The 18,799-nt window shown below is 43.1% G+C and overlaps 1 protein-coding gene across 4 annotated transcripts in view; it reads right to left on the bottom strand.

Annotated features, from left to right (window-relative positions):
• PHF3 (PHD finger protein 3) overlaps positions 1-18,799 on the bottom strand; it is a 588,626-nt gene that overhangs the window by 98,216 nt on the left and 471,611 nt on the right. For all 4 annotated transcript variants that reach the window (XM_053710410.1, XM_053710412.1, XM_053710411.1 and 1 more), the window contains 2 exons: positions 1,191-1,347; positions 835-924 (listed from right to left, as the gene is read on the bottom strand). In XM_053710410.1, coding sequence (XP_053566385.1) covers positions 835-924; positions 1,191-1,347 — 247 coding nt within the window. The remainder of the gene's footprint in view (positions 1-834; positions 925-1,190; positions 1,348-18,799) is intronic.

The following is an 18,799-nucleotide window of genomic DNA, read 5'->3' as shown; positions in this document are numbered from 1 at the left end:
ATTAACAACAATAGCCCTTAGGCAGCAAACCGCATCTCCCAGCGTCAGCCCACACTGAATACACATAAGTGAAAAACACTGATACGTAAACAATATAAAAGGGAATTCCAAGTACACCATTTCCATACATATAGTGCATACTGATTACCCCTCCCCAGATAGGGAATAATGTCAGCCTGTTCTGATGTATCAAGTCTCCCCAGAAACAAATGACTAAACATACCTCAATGCTGCTTGTAGCATGACACGGTTTTCCACACTGAAGATATTTCTTTACACTACCTTCAACTGCTCTGTGGAAACCAGCAGGATCTTAGATAATGTTTGCTAAGATCACCAACATCAGGGCAGAAAAATAAGATGTCTCCACTCCTCTTAGGAATAAGTGATTGACGATTTCCCCCTGAGAAAAATAGTACTCACTGGCACCATAAAAAACTTCTTGATTGAAGAATCTAAACTAACAGAACGAAACCGGTCAGACTTTTGTACTGCCATGGAGAAAACCCTCATGTCTCCTGCATGCTTTTAACTTTGGAATAAAGCATTTATTTTTAAGGCTTCATTTTGGAACTCTTTTTTTTCCAATATTTATATTAATAATAATTAATATTAGTGGAAGGCACTGAATATGCTTTGTCATTGGCTTGGCCAATGTACTCTGCTAGCTCCATTAGTGCATAATCCTGCTCATTTAACAAAGTATGCAAAGATAATGAAATAATTTAGAAAGATGTTTAAAATTGCATGTTCTATCTAAATCATGAAAAAATGAAAAATTAGAAGTCTTTTCTTAAACATTTTCTTACAATTATGTATAAAAATTAATCTTACCTTTGTTCCTGCTGCTTTAATTTTATCAACATAATCCCAAACCGTTTGTGGTGATATCCTACCTCCAACTTGAATACTTTCAGGAAGATCCTATAAGAGAGGGGGAAAGGTAATGTTTCTAAAAACAAATATTCAAAATTAACAATGCCCAGAATATAATATATTCAACCACTAGAATCATTAACAATTTCCAGAAAATCTAGTTTACTACCAAATCTTAAATTGTCCCAAGTTTTTTGTACTTATAAAATGTTCAATATTATTATTTTTTAACATTACTTTTATACATTACTTTTCTAAAGCTTAGATTGTCATACCATTACAAAATGTGTTAAAAAATCTATATTGAAGTATACCTCTGTTAAATTCTCAAGTGAACCAGAAACTGGGTAAGCTTTGATAACAAATTTCGCCACAGATGGCATATTCAGAAATCCTTTCCAAATGTAGGTCATACGAGCCAAAAATGAAGATTCACCATCAGCTATGTCAGTAATACTAAATGGTTCAGAACTGCAAAACAAATCAGTAATGTAAACACAATATTACAAATGAACTCTTCTAGATTAAACAATATTGTATGTCTAAATTTCTAAAAACAAATGAAAACACTTATTCAACAGTAGTTTTGAGAAATTAAAAAATATTTTATTGTTTATAAAGAGGGGAGGATTTGACGCCAAGATCTGGTGCTAACAACTATTTTATTGGTTTATTAATACAGACACAACAGGTTTCTCCTACCAAAAAAATAATATATGTATACCTTTTGCAGATTTTCTAAATGCATTCGAGTATGTGGCTACCTGACCTCGCTGTGTGCACAGGGGCACAGCCATAATGGAACAGGAAAATGCATTCCCACAAATCTGAAAGCACCCAATTGTCTAACATGTCTTTGCACGCTGTAGCATTAAATGACCCTTCACTGGAACTATGGGGCCAGACTTCCAGAACGTGATTTATCACTCAAGAGGACACATTTCCACTGCTCCAGAGTCCAGTAGTGGGGTGCTTTACACCACTACAGCTGATGCTTGGCATTGCACATGCTGATGTGAGGCTTGTATACAGCTACTTGACCACGGAAATACATATAATAAAGTTCCTGACACACAGTTCTTGTGCTAATGTTGCTTCCAGAGGCAGTGATGCAACAGATAATAGGGTCCTTTTTAACATTTCAGCACTCAGCGACCCCGCTCTGTGAGTTAACTGGTCTACCACTTTGTTCTTCTACTTTACAATAATAGCACATACAGTTGACTGGGACAGATCTAGTATGGAAGAAATGTTATAAACTTACTTGTGGCAAAGCTGGCATCCTATGACGGTGCCATGCTTAAAGGGATATGAAACCCAAAAAAATGTATCTCATGATTCACATAGAGAATATAACAACTTTACAATTTACTTCATTCTCATTCTCTTGGTATGCTTTGTTGAAGGATGAGCAAAACACTACTGGGAGCTAGCTGATCACACAAAGGTGTGGAAATTTAAAAATAAAACTACTTGTCCAAGGGACTAAAGCGGGAGTCCAATCTACTTGGTCCTCATGACAATCTACTTGTCCTGATTGTTAAAAAAAATTGTATGCTAAATGTATGCTTACCTGATAAACTTATTTATTTCCGGATATGGTGAGTCCACAACGTCATCATTTACTGTTGGGGAATAACACTCCTGGCCAGCAGAAGGAGGCAAAGAGCACCACAGTCAAGCTATTAAGTATCACTCCCCTTCCCACAAACCCCAGTCATTTGACTGAAGGGAAATGGAGAAAAAAAGGAGTAACACAAGGTGTAGAGGTGCCTGAGGGTTAGACAAAAAATAACTGTCTTAAAATAAGGGCGGGGTCGTGGACTCAACATATCCGGAAATAAATAAATGTATCAGGTAAGCATAAAGTTTTCTTTCCTAAGATATGGTGAGTCCACAACGCCATAATTTACTGTTGGGAATCAATACCCAAGCTAGAGGACACAGATGACTAGGGAGGGATAAGACAGGCAGACCTAAACTGAAGGCACCACCACTTCAAGAACCTTTCTCCCAAAAGAAGCCTCAGCCGAGGCAAAAGTATAAAATATGTAAACATTTTAAAAAGTATGTGAAGAGGACCAAGTTGCAGCCTTGCTAATCTGTTCCACAGAAGCTTCATTTTTGAAAGCCCAAGAAGAGGAGACAGCTCTAGTGGAATGAGCCGTAATTCTCTCAGGAAGCTACTGTCCAGCAGTCTCATAAGCCAAACGAATAAAACTTCTCAATCAGAGAAACAGAGAAGTAGCAGTAGCTTTCTGACCCTTACGTTTTCCAGAGAAACAAACAAACAGGGCAGAAGACTGGCGAAAATCCTTAGTCGCCTGTAGATAGAATTTTAGAGCATGCATAACATCCAAGTTGTGCAACAAACGTTCATTATGAGAAGAAGCATTAGGACATAGCGAAGGAACAAAAATTTCCTGATTAATATTTCTATTCAAAACCCCTTTAGGAAGGAAACCTAACTTAGTACGAAGAACCGCCTTATCAGCATGAAAGATAAGATAAGGCGAATCACACTGCAAAGCCGAGAGTCCCGAATCTCTCCGAGCAGAAGAGATAGAAAAAAAGAAAGAGAACCTTCCAAGATAAAAGCTTAATATCTATGGAATGCAATGGCTCAAACTGAGCCTGCTGCAAAACCTTAAGAACAAGGTTAAGGCTCCAAGAGGAGCAACAGACTTAAACACAGGCCTGATACTAACCAGGGCCCGACAAAAAGATTATACATCTGGCATATCCGCCAGACACTAGTGTAACAAAAAAGATAATGCATAAAACTGACTGACAAACCCTTCTCTAGACCTACCTGGAGAAAGGACAAAATCCTAGGAATCCTGCCCCTACTTCCAAGAGTTGCCCTCGGATTCACACCAATAAAGATATTGATGCCATATCATATGGAAAAAGTTACCAGTAACAGGCTTGCGAGCCTGAATCACAGTCTCAATGACCGATTCAGAAAAACCATGCTTAGACAGAACAAAACATTCAATCTCCAAGCAGAGAGCTTCAGAGAAAATTAAATTTGAATGAAGGAATGGACCCTGAATTAGAAGGTCCTTCCTCAGAAACAACCTCCAAGGTGGAAGAAATGACATCTCCACTAGGTCAGCATACCAGATTCTGCAAGACTATCTATCAGGGCAGCCTGCTAATCTCTAGACCCTTAAACATACCTTGGAAGCTTGGCATACTGCCATCTGATCCAACTCCAGCAAACCCCCCCCCCCCCCCCATTTGAGAGTTAACCTGGAAAACAGAGCGCCTACTCACCGGATGACATATCTGACTGCTCAAGAAGTCCGCTCCTGGAATATGGATAGTAGATAGACAGCAATTGTGAGTGTCCGCGCACTGAACAATACACGCCACCTCCATCATAGCTAAGGAAGTCCAGGTTCCTTCCAGGTGGTTGAAGTAAACCACTCAGGTGAAATTGTCCAACTAGAACAAGATCAACCGGACTAAAGACAACTGAGGCCAAACCATCAGAGCATTGAATATCGCCTTCAACTCCTAAGTGGATATGGGGGAGAGCAGACTCCTCCCGAGATTTAATCTCCAGCCCAACCGGCTGGCATTCGTGGTCACTATTACCCAGGTAGATCACCAGAAGCAGGTGCCCTGAGACAGATACTCCTGAGCAAACCACCACGGGAGAGAATCCCATGTTGACAGATCTAGATCTATCCACCGAAACAGATCCAAATGATCCCAGTTCCACTATCTGAGCATGCATAACAGCAGAACCCTCAAATGGAATTGAGCAAAGGGATGATGTCCAATGAAGCGACCATCAGACCAATTACCGTCAAACATTGAGCCACTGAAGGCCGAACAGTAGACTGCAGAAAAAGACAAGAGGAAAGAATCTTTGATTTTCTGACCTCTGACAGAAAGATTTTCAGAGATAGGGAAACTATTATGGTCCCTAAGAAAACTACTGCTGTAGCTGGAACAAGGGAACTCATTTTCGAATTCACTTTCCGTCTGCGGGAACGAAAAAAAAGACAACAAAATCTCTGTATGAGAGTTTGCTTCTAAAAAAGATGGCGCCTGAACCATTACGTCATCCAGGAAGGGCGCCACAGCAATTCTCCAAAACCTGACAATTGCCAAGATAGCCCCCAGAACCTTAGAAAAAATTCTGGGAGCTGTGTCCAGGCTAAAGGGAAGAGCCACAAACTGAAAGTGTTTGACCAAAAGGCAAATCTCAGGAACTCCAGGTCTATGGTCATCATAAACTGACCCCCTCTTGGACCAAAGGAAGAATGGAACCAATGGTTTCTATTTTGAATGATGGAACCCAGATGAAACTTGTTGAGACACTTTAGAACTAGAAAAGGACGAAGAGTTCCCTTTTTTTTGGGAACCACGAACAGAATGAATATAATTCTAGACCCTGTTCCCTAACAGGAACTGGAACTATCACTCCCACAGATAAAATTGAGAGATGTAACCTACCTCTGGGAGGAAGGTTTGAGATACTATGTCCGCAACCTAACTGGGACATCTCATATCCAAGATTGAAGAAAAAACATAAATTATGCTTACCTGATAATTTAATTTCCTTCTGTATGAGGAGAGTCCACGACATCATTCCTTACTGTTGGGAATACTGTTGGGAATACTGTTGGGAATACTGGCCACCAGGAGGCAGCAAAGACAACCCAGCCAAAGGCTTTAATACTCCGCCCACTTCCCTCATACCCCAGTCATTCTGCCAAGGGAACAAGGAATAGTAGGAGAAATATCAGGGTATAAATGGTGCCGAATGGGAATGATGCCGGAAGGAAAAAACTAATTTTGGTCCGCCCATCGTATACGGGCGGGGTGTAGACTCTCCTCATACAGAAGGAAATTAAATTATCAGGTAAACATAATTTATATAAAAAGTAGTATGTAAGGAGCTTCAAAGCTCGAACAACATCCAGATTATGAAGTAAACGTTCCTTTGAAGAAGGATTAGGACACAAGGAAGGAACCACAATCTCCTGATTGATGTTATGATCAGACCCCACCTTAGGAAGAAAAACAAAGCGGGTACGTAGAACAGCCTTATCAGAGTGAAACACTAGATAGGGAGGCTCACATTGCAAGGCGGCCAATTCAGAAACTCGGCATGCCGACGCAATAGCCAATAGAAAAATAACCTTCCAGGACATCAATTTAATGTCAATCGAATGCATAGGCTCACACGGAGCCCGTTGCAAAAACTTAAGAATAAGATTCAAACTCCAAGGTGGAGCATTAGATCTAAACACTGGTCTGATCCTGATCAGAGCCTTAATGAAGAATTGCACGTCAGGAAGCTCAGCAAGCCTCTTGTGCAGTAAAACAGAAAGGGCCAAAATCTGTCCCCTCAGGGAACTGGCAGAAAGGCCCTTCTCCAGACCCTCATGGAGAAAGGAAAGAATCCTAGCAGCCTTGACCTTATGTCAGACAAAGCCCCGCTCTCAACACCAGAACAAGCAAGCTCTCCACACCTTATAGTAGATGCAATGAGTAACAGGCTTACGAGCCTGAATGAGACTGTCAATAACCCTCTCAGAGAAACCTCTCTTGGTTAAGACTAAGCGTTGAATCTCCACGCAGTCAGCCTCAGAGAATCTAGATTTTGATGAACAAAGGGACCCTGTTCCAGCAGATCCCTGCGACAAGGTAACCTCCAAGGAGGAGATGAGGACATCACCACCAGGTCCGCGAACCACATCCTTCGCGGCCACGATGGAGCAATCAGTATCACTGATGCTTTCTCCTGCTCGATGCGGGCCACTACACGAGGGAGAAGTGGTAAGGGTGGAAAAAAAGTAGATTAGATTGAACCTCAAAGGCGCTGCTAATGCATCTATTAGCTCTGCCTGAGGATCCCTGGACAGCGACCCATATCTGGGTAGCTTGGAATTGAGCAGGGATGCCATGAGATCTATCTCCAGTGTCCCCCATCTGTTGCAAATCTCCACAAACACCTCGGGATGGAGAGACCATTCCCCCGGTCCCCAGATTGCCTGCTGAGGAAATCCGCTTCCCAGTTGTCCACACACGGAATGTGGATCGTTGACATTGAGCAGTTGTGGGCCTCCGCCCATTCCAGAATTCGAGATACTTCCCTCATTGCTAGGGAGCTTCTCGTTCCCCCTTGATGGTTGATATAAGCCACCGAAGTAATGTTGTCTGATTGGAATCTGATAAACTGGGACAAACCCATGAAGAGGCCAAGCCTTCAGAGCATTGAAGATCGCTCATAGTTCCAAAATCTGCTGAGACAGATCCGAATGATCGCTGTTCCACTGTCTCAGCATGCACAGCTGAAGAGGTCTGAGATGGAACCTGGCAAAATAAATTATGTCCATGCAGGACATCATGAGACTAATCACCTCCATACACCATGGCCACAGAGGGCCTGAAGGAGGTCTGGAGGACAAGACAAGCGGAAGTTAGCTTGCAACATCTCTGGTCTGTAAGGAATATCCTCATGGATATGGAATCTATTACCGTACCCAGGAATTCTATTTTCTAAGTTTATCTTCTATCCATGAGATCGAAGAAGAAGAACTTTGGAATGGTCCTTTGCCAGATGACAGGATGGCGCTTGAAGTATAATATCGACCAAGTATGGTGCTACTGCTATACCTCTGGTTCTGGACGGCCCCCAGAACCTTCGTTAAAACTATTGGAGCAGTAGCTAGACCAAACGGCAGTGCAATAAACTGGAAGTGTTGGTCCAGGAATGCAAAGCTTAGGAACTTGAAGTGTTCTTTGTGTATAGGAATGTGAAGGTAAGCATCCTTCAGATCTATCATGGTCATGAACTGTCCTTCCTGAACTAAGGGAAGGATAGACCTTATTGTCTCCATCTTGAACGAGGGGACAGATAGAAATGTGTTTAAACACTTTAGATCCAGAATCAGGCGGAAGGTATCCTTCTTTGGGACCACAAACAGGTTGGAATAGTATCCCAGACCTCATTCTGCAAGAGGAACCGGTACACAGACGCCCAGGGAGGATAGATCCTTCAAGCACCCCAGAAAGGCTTCTCATTTTTTTGGCCTTGAAGACAGGTTTGACAAGAGGAATCTGCCCCTGGGTGGATGAGACTTGAAACCTATCCTGTATCCCTGAGCTATAACCTCCAGGACCCTTGGGTCTTGCACATCCCAAAAACAAGCATCCGAAAAACAGAATTTATGCTTACCTGATAAATTACTTTCTCTTACGGTGTATCCAGTCCACGGATTCATCCTTACTTGTGGGATATTCTCATTCCCTACAGGAAGTGTAAAGAGAGCACACAGCAGAGCTGTCCATATAGCTCCCCCTCGGGCTCCACCCCCCCAGTCATTCGACCAACGGTTAGGAGAAAAAGGAGAAACCATAGGGTGCAGTGGTGACTGTAGTTCGACAAAAATAAATTTAAACATCAGGGCGGGCCGTGGACTGGATACACCGTAAGAGAAAGTAATTTATCAGGTAAGCATAAATTATGTTTTCTCTTACATGGTGTATCCAGTCCACGGATTCATCCTTACTTGTGGGATACCAATACCAAAGCTTTAGGACACGGATGAAGGGAGGGAACAAGTCAGGTAACCTAAACGGAAGGCACCACTGCTTGCAAAACCTTTCTTCCAAAAATAGCCTCTGAAGAAGCAAAAGTATCGAATTTGTAAAATTTGGCAAAAGTATGCAGTGAAGACCAAGTCGCTGCTTTACAAATCTGTTCAACAGGAGCCTCATTCTTGAAAGCCCATGTGGAAGCCACAGCTCTGGTGAAATGAGCTGTAATTCATTCAGGAGGCTGCTGTCCAGCAGTCTCATAAGTCAATCGGATAATGCTTTTCAGCCACAGGAAAGAGAAGTAGCAGTAGCTTTTTGACCTCTCCTCTTACCAAAATAGACAACCAACAAGAATGATGTTTGTCTGAAATCTTTAGTTGCTTTTAAATAGAATTTTAAAGCACGAACCACATCAAGATTGTGTAACAGCCGTTCCTTCTTAGAAACTGGATTAGGACACAGAGAAGGAACAATGATTAAATGGTTAAAATACTTATTAGAAACCACTTTCGGAAGGAAACCAGGTTTGGTACGCAAAACAACCTTATCTGCATGGAACAACAGATAGGGTGAATTACACTGCAAAGCAGACAATTCTGAAACTCTTCGAGCAGAAAAAATAGCTACAAAAAACAAAACTTTCCAAGATAATAACTTAATATCTATGGAATGTAAAGGTTCAAACGGAACCCCTTGAAGAACTGAAAGAACTAAATCTAGACTCCATGGAGGAGCCACAGGTTTATAGACAGGCTTGATTCTAACTAAAGCCTGTGCAAACGCTTGAACGTCTGGTACTTCTGCCAGACGCTTGTGTAACAGGATAGACAGAGCAGATATCTGTCCCTTTAAGGAACTAGCTGACAATCCTTTCTCCAATCCTTCTTGGAGAAAAGACAAAATCCTAGGAATCCTAATCTTACTCCACGAGTAACCCTTGGATTCACACCAACAAAGATATTTCCGCCGTATCTTATGGTAAATTTTCCTGGTGACAGGCTTTCTAGCCTGGATCAAAGTATCTATAGTATCTATAACTGATTCAGAGAACCCACGCTTAGATATAATTAAGCGTTCAATCTCCAAGCAGTCAGTTGCAGAGAAACAGATTTGGATGCTTGAATGGACCTTGTATTAGAAGATCCTGCCTCGATGGCAGAGTCCATGGTGGAACAGATGACATGTCCACTAGGTCTGCATACTAAGTCCTGCATGGCCACGCAGTCGCTATCAAAATTACCGAAGCCTTCTCCTGTTTGATTCTGGTTACCAGACGAGGGAGAAGGGGAAACGGTGGAAAGACATAAGCCAGATTGAAGGACCAAGGCGCTACTAGAGCATCTATCAATGCCGCCTTGGGGTCCCTGGACCTGGATCCGCAAAGAGGAAGTTTGGTGTTCTGACGGGACGCCATCAGATCCAACTTTGCAAAAACCTCCGGATGGAGTTCCCACTCCCCCGGGTGAAAAGTCTGACGACTCAGAAAATCCGCCTCCCAGTTGTCTACTCCTGGGATGTGAATTGCAGATAGATGGCAGGAGTGATCCTCCGCCCATTTGATGATCTTGGATACATCCTTCATCGCTAGGGAACTCTTTGTTCCTCCCTGATGATTGATGTACGCTACAGTCGTGATGTTGTCCGACTGAAATTTGATGAACTTGGCCGCCTAACAGACTGGCATCGGTCGTGACAATGATCCCCTCTGGTCTGCGGAAGCACATTCCCTGAGACAGGTGATCCTGAGACAACCACCAGAGAAGAGAATCTCTGGTTTTCTGGTCCATTTGTATTTGAGGAGACAAATCTGCATAATCCCCATTCCACTGTTTGAGCATGCACAGTTGCAGTGGTCTGAGATGAATTCGGGCAAAGGGGACAACGTCCATTGCCGCAACCATTAACCCAATTACCTCCATGCACTGAGCTACAGAAGGCCGAGGAATGGAATGAAGAACTCGGCAAGTAGTTAAAAGTTTTAACTTCCTGACCTCCGTCAGAAATATTTTAATTTCTACAGAGTCTATTAGCGTTCCCAGGAAGGGAACCCTTGTGAGCGGAGACAGAGAATTTTATTCGACGTTCACCTTCCACCCGTGAGACCTTAGAAAGGCCATAAAGATTTCTGTATGAGCCTTGGCTCCTTGAAAAAACGACGCCTGAATTAATATGTCGTCCAGGTAAGGTGCTACTGCAATGCCCCACGGTCTTAGTACCACTAGAAGGGACCCTAGCACCTTTGTGAAAATTCTTGGAGCAGTGGCCAACCCGAAAGGAAGGGCCACGAACTGGTAATGCTTGTCCAGAAAGGCGAACCTTAGGAACTGATGGTGATCTTTGTGGATAGGAATATGAAGGTACGCATCCTTTAAATCCACGGTAGTCATATATTGACCTTCCTGGATCATCGGTAAGATTGTCCAAATGGTTTCCATCTTGAAGGATGGAACTCTGAGGAATTTGTTTAGAATTTTTAAATCCAGGATTGGCCTGAAAGTTCTTTCCTTTTTGGGAACTACAAACAGGTTTGAGTAAAAACCCAGTCCTTGATCTGCAATTGGAACTGGGTGTATCACTCCCATCTTTAGAAGATCTTCAACACAGCGTAAGAACGCCTGTTTCTTTGTCTGGTCTGAAGACAAACGAGAAATGTGGAACCTTCCCCTTGGAGGAGGGTCCTTGAATTCTAGATAGAAGATACCCCTGAGCAACGATTTCTAATGCCCAGGGATCTGGAACATCTCTTGCCCAAGCCTGAGAAAAGAGAGAAATTTTTCCCCCTATTAGATCCGGTCCCGGATCGGGGGCTACCCTTTCATGCTGTCTTGGTAGCAGCAGCAGGCTTCTTGGCCTGTTTACCCTTGTTCCAGCCCTGCAAAGGCTTCCATGTTGCTTTGGGCTGGGAAGCGTTACCCTCTTGATTTGCGGTTGCAGAGGTTGAAGCAGGTCCGCTCCTGAAGTTGCGAAAGGAGCGAAAATTAGCCTTGTTTTTAGCCTTAAAAGGTCTATCTTGTGGGAGGGCATGGCCCTTTCCCCCAATGATATCTGAAATAATTTCTTTCAACTCTGGCCCACGTCCCGCCTGGGGTCAGTTATGGGGAACATTTTCTTAAAGATAGGGGGGGGGGGGACAAAAGGTACGCCTGGTCTCTCCCACTCCCTATATCCGCCACCCTCTTCGGGATCGGAAACGCATCAGTGTATACAGGGACTTCTAGAAACTTGTCCATTTTACACAATTTTCCTGGGACCACCATGGGGTCACAATCATCTAGCGTAGCTAAAACCTCCTTAAGCAGTACGCGGAGGTGTTCCAGCTTAAATTTAAACGCTAAGGAATCTGATTCTGCCCGCTGAGAAATTTTACCTGCGTCAGAAATTTCTCCCTCAGACAGTACATCCCTCACCGCCACGTCAGAGGGTTGTGAGGGTACAACAGATAAATCATCCAACCCTTCTGATTGCTCATCCTCTGTTCTTAAAACTGAGCTATCACGTTTTTTAGGAAAAAACTGGCAGTTTGGATAGAAATGCCACAAGGGAATTATCCATGACTGCTGCTAATTGTTGTAATGTAAAAGGGGCCAATGCGCTAGAGGTACTAGGCATCGCTTGCGTGGGCGTAACTGGTGTCGACACATGGGGAGAGGAAGGAGGACTATCCTCGTTACCTTCCGTTAAAGAATCATCTTGGGCTACATTTTTAAGTGTCACTGCATGGTCTTTAAAATGTTTAGATACCTTAGCACATTTAAACACAAATGTAAAAGGGGGTACACCGGCATGGCTATTAAACTCATAGAACAAGGTCTATCTGTAGGCTCAGACATGTTAAACAGACTTAGACAGCACTCAAATACAGTAAAATACAATTTTTTAAAAAATGGTACTGTGCCTTTAAATAATAAAAAGCGCACACTTTTTTACTAAACCTCCAAAAATCATCCAATCTTTATGAAATTTTCACCATATGATCCTAATGCTTTGAAATGATTGCACATTAAATTTCAAGTCAATTAACCTCCTACTGCCCAAACCGGAGCAAATAAACCATGCCACAGCCTTTGCTGTGGTCCTACCTTCCTTGTGGATTAGTTTTGATCGAAAAACATAATTTATGCTTACCTGATAAATTTATTTCTCTTGTAGTGTGTTCAGTCCACGGGTCATCCATTACTTATGGGATATATTCTCCTTCCCAACAGGAAGTTGCAAGAGGATCACCCAAGCAGAGCTGCTATATAGCTCCTCCCCTCACATGTCATATCCAGTCATTCGACCGAAACAAGACGAGAAAGGAGAAACTATAAGGTGCAGTGGTGACTGGAGTTATAATTTTAAAATTTAGAACCTGCCTTAAAAAGACAGGGCGGGCCGTGGACTGAACACACTACAAGAGAAATAAATTTATCAGGTAAGCATAAATTATGTTTTCTCTTGTTAAGTGTGTTCAGTCCACGGGTCATCCATTACTTATGGGATACCCATACCAAAGCTAAGTACACGGATGATGGGAGGGACAAGGCAGGAACATTAAACAGAAGGAACCACTGCCTGTAGAACCTTTCTCCCAAAACCAGCCTCCGAAGAAGCGAAAGTGTCAAATTTGTAAAATTTGGAAAAAGTATGAAGTGAAGACCAAGTTGCAGCCTTGCAAATCTGTTCAACAGAGGCCTCATTCTTAAAGGCCCAGGTGGAAGCCACAGCTCTAGTGGAATGAGCTGTAATTCTTTCAGGAGGCTGCTGTCCAGCAGTCTCATAGGCTAAACGTATTATGCTACGAAGCCAAAAAGAGAGAGAGGTGTAGCCGAAGCCTTTTGACCTCTCCTCTGTCCAGAGAAAACGACAAACAGAGAAGAAGTTTGTCTAAAATCTTTAGTTGCCTGTAAGTAGAACTTCAGAGCACGGACCACGTCTAGATTATGCAAAAGACGTTCCTTCTTTGAAGAAGGATTAGGACATAATGATGGAACAACAATCTCTTGATTGATATTCCTGTTAGAAACAACCTTAGGTAAAAACCCAGGTTTAGTACGCAGTACTACCTTGTCTGAATGAAAGATCAGATAAGGAGAATCACAATGTAAGGCAGATAACTCAGAGACTCTTCGAGCCGAGGAAATAGCCATCAAAAACAAAACTTTCCAAGATAAAAGCTTAATATCAATGGAATGAAGGGGTTCAAACGGAACACCCTGAAGAACTTTAAGAACCAAGTTTAAGCTCCACAGAGGAGCAACAGTTTTAAACACAGGCTTAATTCTAGCCAAAGCCTGACAAAAGGCCTGTACGTCTGGATTCTCTGCCAGACGTTTGTGTAAAAGAATAGACAGAGCTGAAATCTGTCCCTTTAGCGAACTAGCGGATAAACCCTTTTCTAAACCCTCTTGTAGAAAAGCCAATATCCTAGGAATCCTAACCTTACTCCATGAGTAACTCTTGGATTCGCACCAATATAAATATTTACACCATATCTTATGGTAAATTTTTCTGGTCACAGGTTTCCAAGCCTGTATTAATGTATCAATAACCGAATCCGAAAACCCAGGCTTTGACAGAATCAAGCGTTCAATTTCCAGGCAGTCAGCCTCAGAGAAATTAGGTTTGGATGGTTGAAAGGACCCTGAATTAGAAGGTCCTGCCTCAGAGGAAGAGACCATGGTGGACAGGACGACATGTCCACTAGGTCTGCATACCAGGTCCTGCGTGGCCACGCAGGCGCTATCAGAATTACCGATGCCCTCTCCTGTTTGATCCTGGCAATCAGTCGAGGTAGCAACGGAAATGGTGGAAACACATAAGCTATGTTGAAAACCCAAGGGGCTGCTAATGCATCTACCAGCACCGCTCCCGGGTCCCTGGACCTGGATCCGTAACAAGGAAGCTTCGCGTTCTGGCGAGATGCCATGAGATCCAGATCCGGTTTGCCCCAACGACGAATCAGTTGAGCAAATACCTCCGGGTGAAGTTCCCACTCTCCCGGATGAAAAGTCTGGCGACTTAGAAAATCCGCCTCCCAGTTCTCTACGCCTGGGATGTAAATCGCTGACAGGTGGCAAGAGTGAGACTCTGCCCAGCGAATTATCTTCGAGACTTCCAACATCGCTAGGGAACTCCTGGTTCCCCCTTGATGATTGATGTAAGCCACAGTCGTGATATTGTCCGACTGAAATCTGATGAACCTCAGATTTGCTAATTGAGGCTAAGCTAGAAGAGCATTGAATATTGCTCTCAATTCTAGAATGTTTATTGGAAGGAGTTTTTCCTCCTGAGTCCACGATCCCTGAGCCTTCAGGGAATTCCAGACTGCTCCCCAGCCTAGAAGGCTGGCATCCGTTGTTACAATCGTCCAATCTGGTCTGCGAAAGGTCATTCCTTTGGACAGATGAACCGGTAACAACCACCAGAGAAGAAAATCTCTGGTCTCCTGGTCCAGATTTAGCAAAGGGGACAGATCTGAGTAATCCCCGTTCCATTGACTGAGCATGCATAGTTGCAGCGGTCTGAGATGCAGGCGCGCAAATGGCACTATGTCCATTGCCGCGACCATTAAGCCGATTACCTCCATGCACTGAGCTACTGATGGGCTTGGAACGGAATGAAGGACACGGCAAGCATTGAGAATCTTTGATAACCTGGACTCCATCAGGTAAATCTTCATCTCTACAGAATCTATAAGAGTCCCTAGAAAAGGAACCCTTGTGAGTGGTAACAGAGAACTCCACGTTCACTTTCCACCCATGCGACCTCAGAAATGCTAGAACTATCTCTGTATGAGACTTTGCATTCTGAAAACTTGACGCTTGTATCAGAATGTCGTCTAGGTACGGAGCCACCGCTATGCCTCGTGGTCTTAGTACCGCCAGAAGTGAGCCCAGAACCTTCGTAAAAATTCTCAGGGCCGTGGCTAACCCGAAGGGAAGAGCCACAAACTGGTAATGCCTGTCTAGAAAGGCAAACCTTAGGTACCGATAATGATCTTTGTGAATCGGTATGTGAAGGTAAGCATCCTTTAAGTCCACTGTGGTCATATATTGACCCTCTTGGATCATGGGTAGGATGGTTCGAATGGTTTCCATCTTGAACGATGGTACCTTTAGGAACTTGTTTAAAGGGACAGTACACTGTAAAATTGTTTTTCCATAAATGTATTTTAAATGACTTGTTATACCAACTGCAGAGTATAAAATATTTGAGAAATTGCATTTTCAGGTTTATTTGTGTATCTGAAGTAGCTGGTTTTGTGCTTTGAAACCACAGCCTATTACAATGGGTTGAGCTTCAGGTAATATCAGATCTCATTATGTTATCACTTTTATGTACACAGACTTGCTTCCTTATCTTATATTTGTCTGGAACACCAAAGCTCAATACATAGAGAGAACAATGGAAAATTATAATTTTATTACTTAACTATCATGCCCCCCACTGAGGGTGTAATCTATTCTGCTGGCTGTGTTTACTTAGGCTATTCAATAGCGTATACGCCAGTATCAAAACTTTCAGTATAGGTTGGGAAACAACAAGCTAAATCAGCTATTTCAAATGCTGAAATATGAGTAAAGGAGCTACTTGCAACCAATTTAATACACTCTAGCAGGTAAAAAGGATCATTGGGAATAATTTAAAGGGGAGAAAGTTTTTGGGTGAACTGTCCCTTTAAGATCTTTAAGTCCAAGATTGGTCTGAAGGTTCCCTCTTTTTTGGGAACCACAAATAGATTTGAGTAAAATCCTTGCCCCTGTTCCGGTCGCGGAACTGAGTGGATCACTCCCATAATTAAGAGGTCTTGTACACATTGTAGAAATGCCTCTCTCTTTACTAGGTTTGTCGATAACCTTGAAAGATGGAACCTCCCTTGTGGAGGAGAGGTTTTGAAATCCAGAAGGTATCCCTGAGATATAATCTTCAACGTCCAGGGATCCTGCACATCTCTTGCCCAAGCCTGGGCGAAGAGAGAAAGTCTGCCCCCCACTAAATCCGTCTCCGGATAGGGGGCCCTGTCTTCATGCTGTCTTAGGGGCGGGAGTAGGCTTTCTGGCCTGCTTGCCCTTGTTCCATGACTGGTTGCCTTTCCAACCCTGTCTGTAACGAGCAGTAGTTCCTTCCTGTTTTGGAGCGGAGGAAGTTGATGCTGCTCCTGCCTTGAAGTTACGAAAGGCACGAAAATTAGACTGTTTAGCCTTTGGTTTGGCCCTGTCCTGAGGAAGGGCGTGGCCCTTACCTCCCGTAATGTCAGCAATAATTTCCTTCAAGTCGGGCCCGAATAAGGTCTGCCCTTTGAAAGGAATGTTAAGTAGCTTAGACTTGGAAGTTACATCCGCTGACCAGGATTTAAGCCAGAGCGCTCTGCGCGCCTGTATGGCGAATCCGGAATTTTTAGCCGTAAGTTTGGTTAGATGTACTACCGCATCTGAAACAAACGCAATAGCTTGCTTAAGGGTTCTAACTTTCCTCAAAGCCTCATCCAATGGCTCTGTGCGAATCGCCTCTTCCAGAGACTCAAACCAGAATGCCGCTGCAGCCGTGACAGGCGCAATGCATGCAAGAGGCTGCAATATAAAACCCTGTTGAACAAACATTTTCTTAAGATAACCCTCTAATTTTTTATCCATTGGATCTGAGAAAGCACCGCTATCCTCCACCGGGATAGTGGCACGCTTGGCTAAAGTAGAAACTGCTCCCTCCACCTTAGGGACCGTCTGCCATAAGTCTTGTGTGGTGGCGTCTATAGGAAACATTTTTCTAAATATCGGGGGAGGGGAAAAAGGCACACTGGGTCTATCCCACTCCTTACTAATAATTTCTGTAAGTCTTTTTGGTATAGGAAAGACGTCAGTACACACCGGTACCGCATAGTATCTATCCAACCTACACAATTTCTCTGGAATTGCCACCGTGTCGCAATCATTCAGAGCCGCTAATACCTCCCCTAGTAACACACGGAGGTTCTCAAGCTTAAATTTAAAATTTGAAATTTCTGAATCCGGTCTCCCCGGATCAGAACCGTCACCGACAGAATGAAGCTCACCGTCCTCATGTTCTGCAAATTGAGACGCAGTATCAGACATGGCTCTCATGTCATCAGCGCGCTCTGTCCTTAACCCAGAGCTATCGCGCTTGCCCCTTAATTCGGGCATATTATATAATACTTCTTTCATAACATTAGCCATATCATGTAAAGTGATTTGTAAGGGCCTAGATGTACTAGGCGTCTCAATCCTACGCATCTCCCGAGCGGGAGACGCAGGTACTGACACGTGAGGAGAGTTAGGCGGCATAACTTCCCCCTCGTTGTCCGGTGATAGTTTCTCTATCGGTACAGATTGACTTTTATTCAAAGCAATATCAATACAATTGGTACACATCGTTCTATTGGGCTCCACATTGGCTTTTGAACATGATGAACAAACAGTTTCCTCTGAATCAGACATGTTTAAACAGACTTAGCAATGAAACTAGCAAGCTTGGAAATCACTTTCAATAAGTTTACAAGCAATATAAAAAACGCTGCAGCGCTTCATAAATACAGATATAATTGAACAATTCTTAACAAGAAGTGTATTATTAGCAGAGGATTGCACCCATTAGCAAAAGGATGATTAACCCCTCAATACCCAAAACAGATAAAACGGATATCAATTAAGATTTAACGCTTTTAATCACAGTCAAGCACACTGCCACAGATCTGCTGTGACTGATTACCTCCCTCAAAAATGAATTTTGCAGACCCCTGAGCTCTCTAGAGACGTCCTGGATTAAGGAGGAAGAAGCAGGAAGACTGTGCTAGAATTTTAACTGCGCAACAAGGCGCTAAAACAAGGTCCCTCCCACTCCTATCACAACAGTGGGAGCCATGATATAACGGTTTCCATGCAGAAAATATATGTTAGCCATGTGGAAAAAATCATGCCCAAAGAGATTTATCACCAAAGTACCTCACAAAAAAACGAATAACATGCCAGTAAACGTTTTATTAAAAAACAACATTTTCCAATGTCATGCAAAGTTATCACTAAGCCTGCTACCAGTCGCTACCACTGCAGATAAGGCTTAAGTATTATTTCAGTTTTAACAGTATTTTCTCAGTCAAATTCTAGTCCCTAGAAAATAACTCGACTGCGCATACATTTATCAGCCTGATACCAGTTGCCACTACTGCATTTAAGGCTGTACTTACATCATACGGTAACAGCAGTATTTTCTTAGTCAATTCCATTCCCAGAAAATAATGTACTGCACATACCTCATTTGCGGAGGACCCTGCATGCTATCCCCAGTTTCTGAAGTTACCCCACACCTCAGAATGTCGAGAACAGCCAGTGGATCTTAGTGACGCCTGCTAAGATCATAGAAAAAA

The sequence above is a fragment of the Bombina bombina genome, chromosome 4 (genome assembly GCF_027579735.1).
Source record: "Bombina bombina isolate aBomBom1 chromosome 4, aBomBom1.pri, whole genome shotgun sequence".
Classification (NCBI taxonomy): Eukaryota; Metazoa; Chordata; class Amphibia; order Anura; family Bombinatoridae; genus Bombina; species Bombina bombina.
The sequence above is the reverse complement of the archived record's forward strand: the minus strand, read 5'-3'. Positions and strand labels throughout refer to the sequence as shown.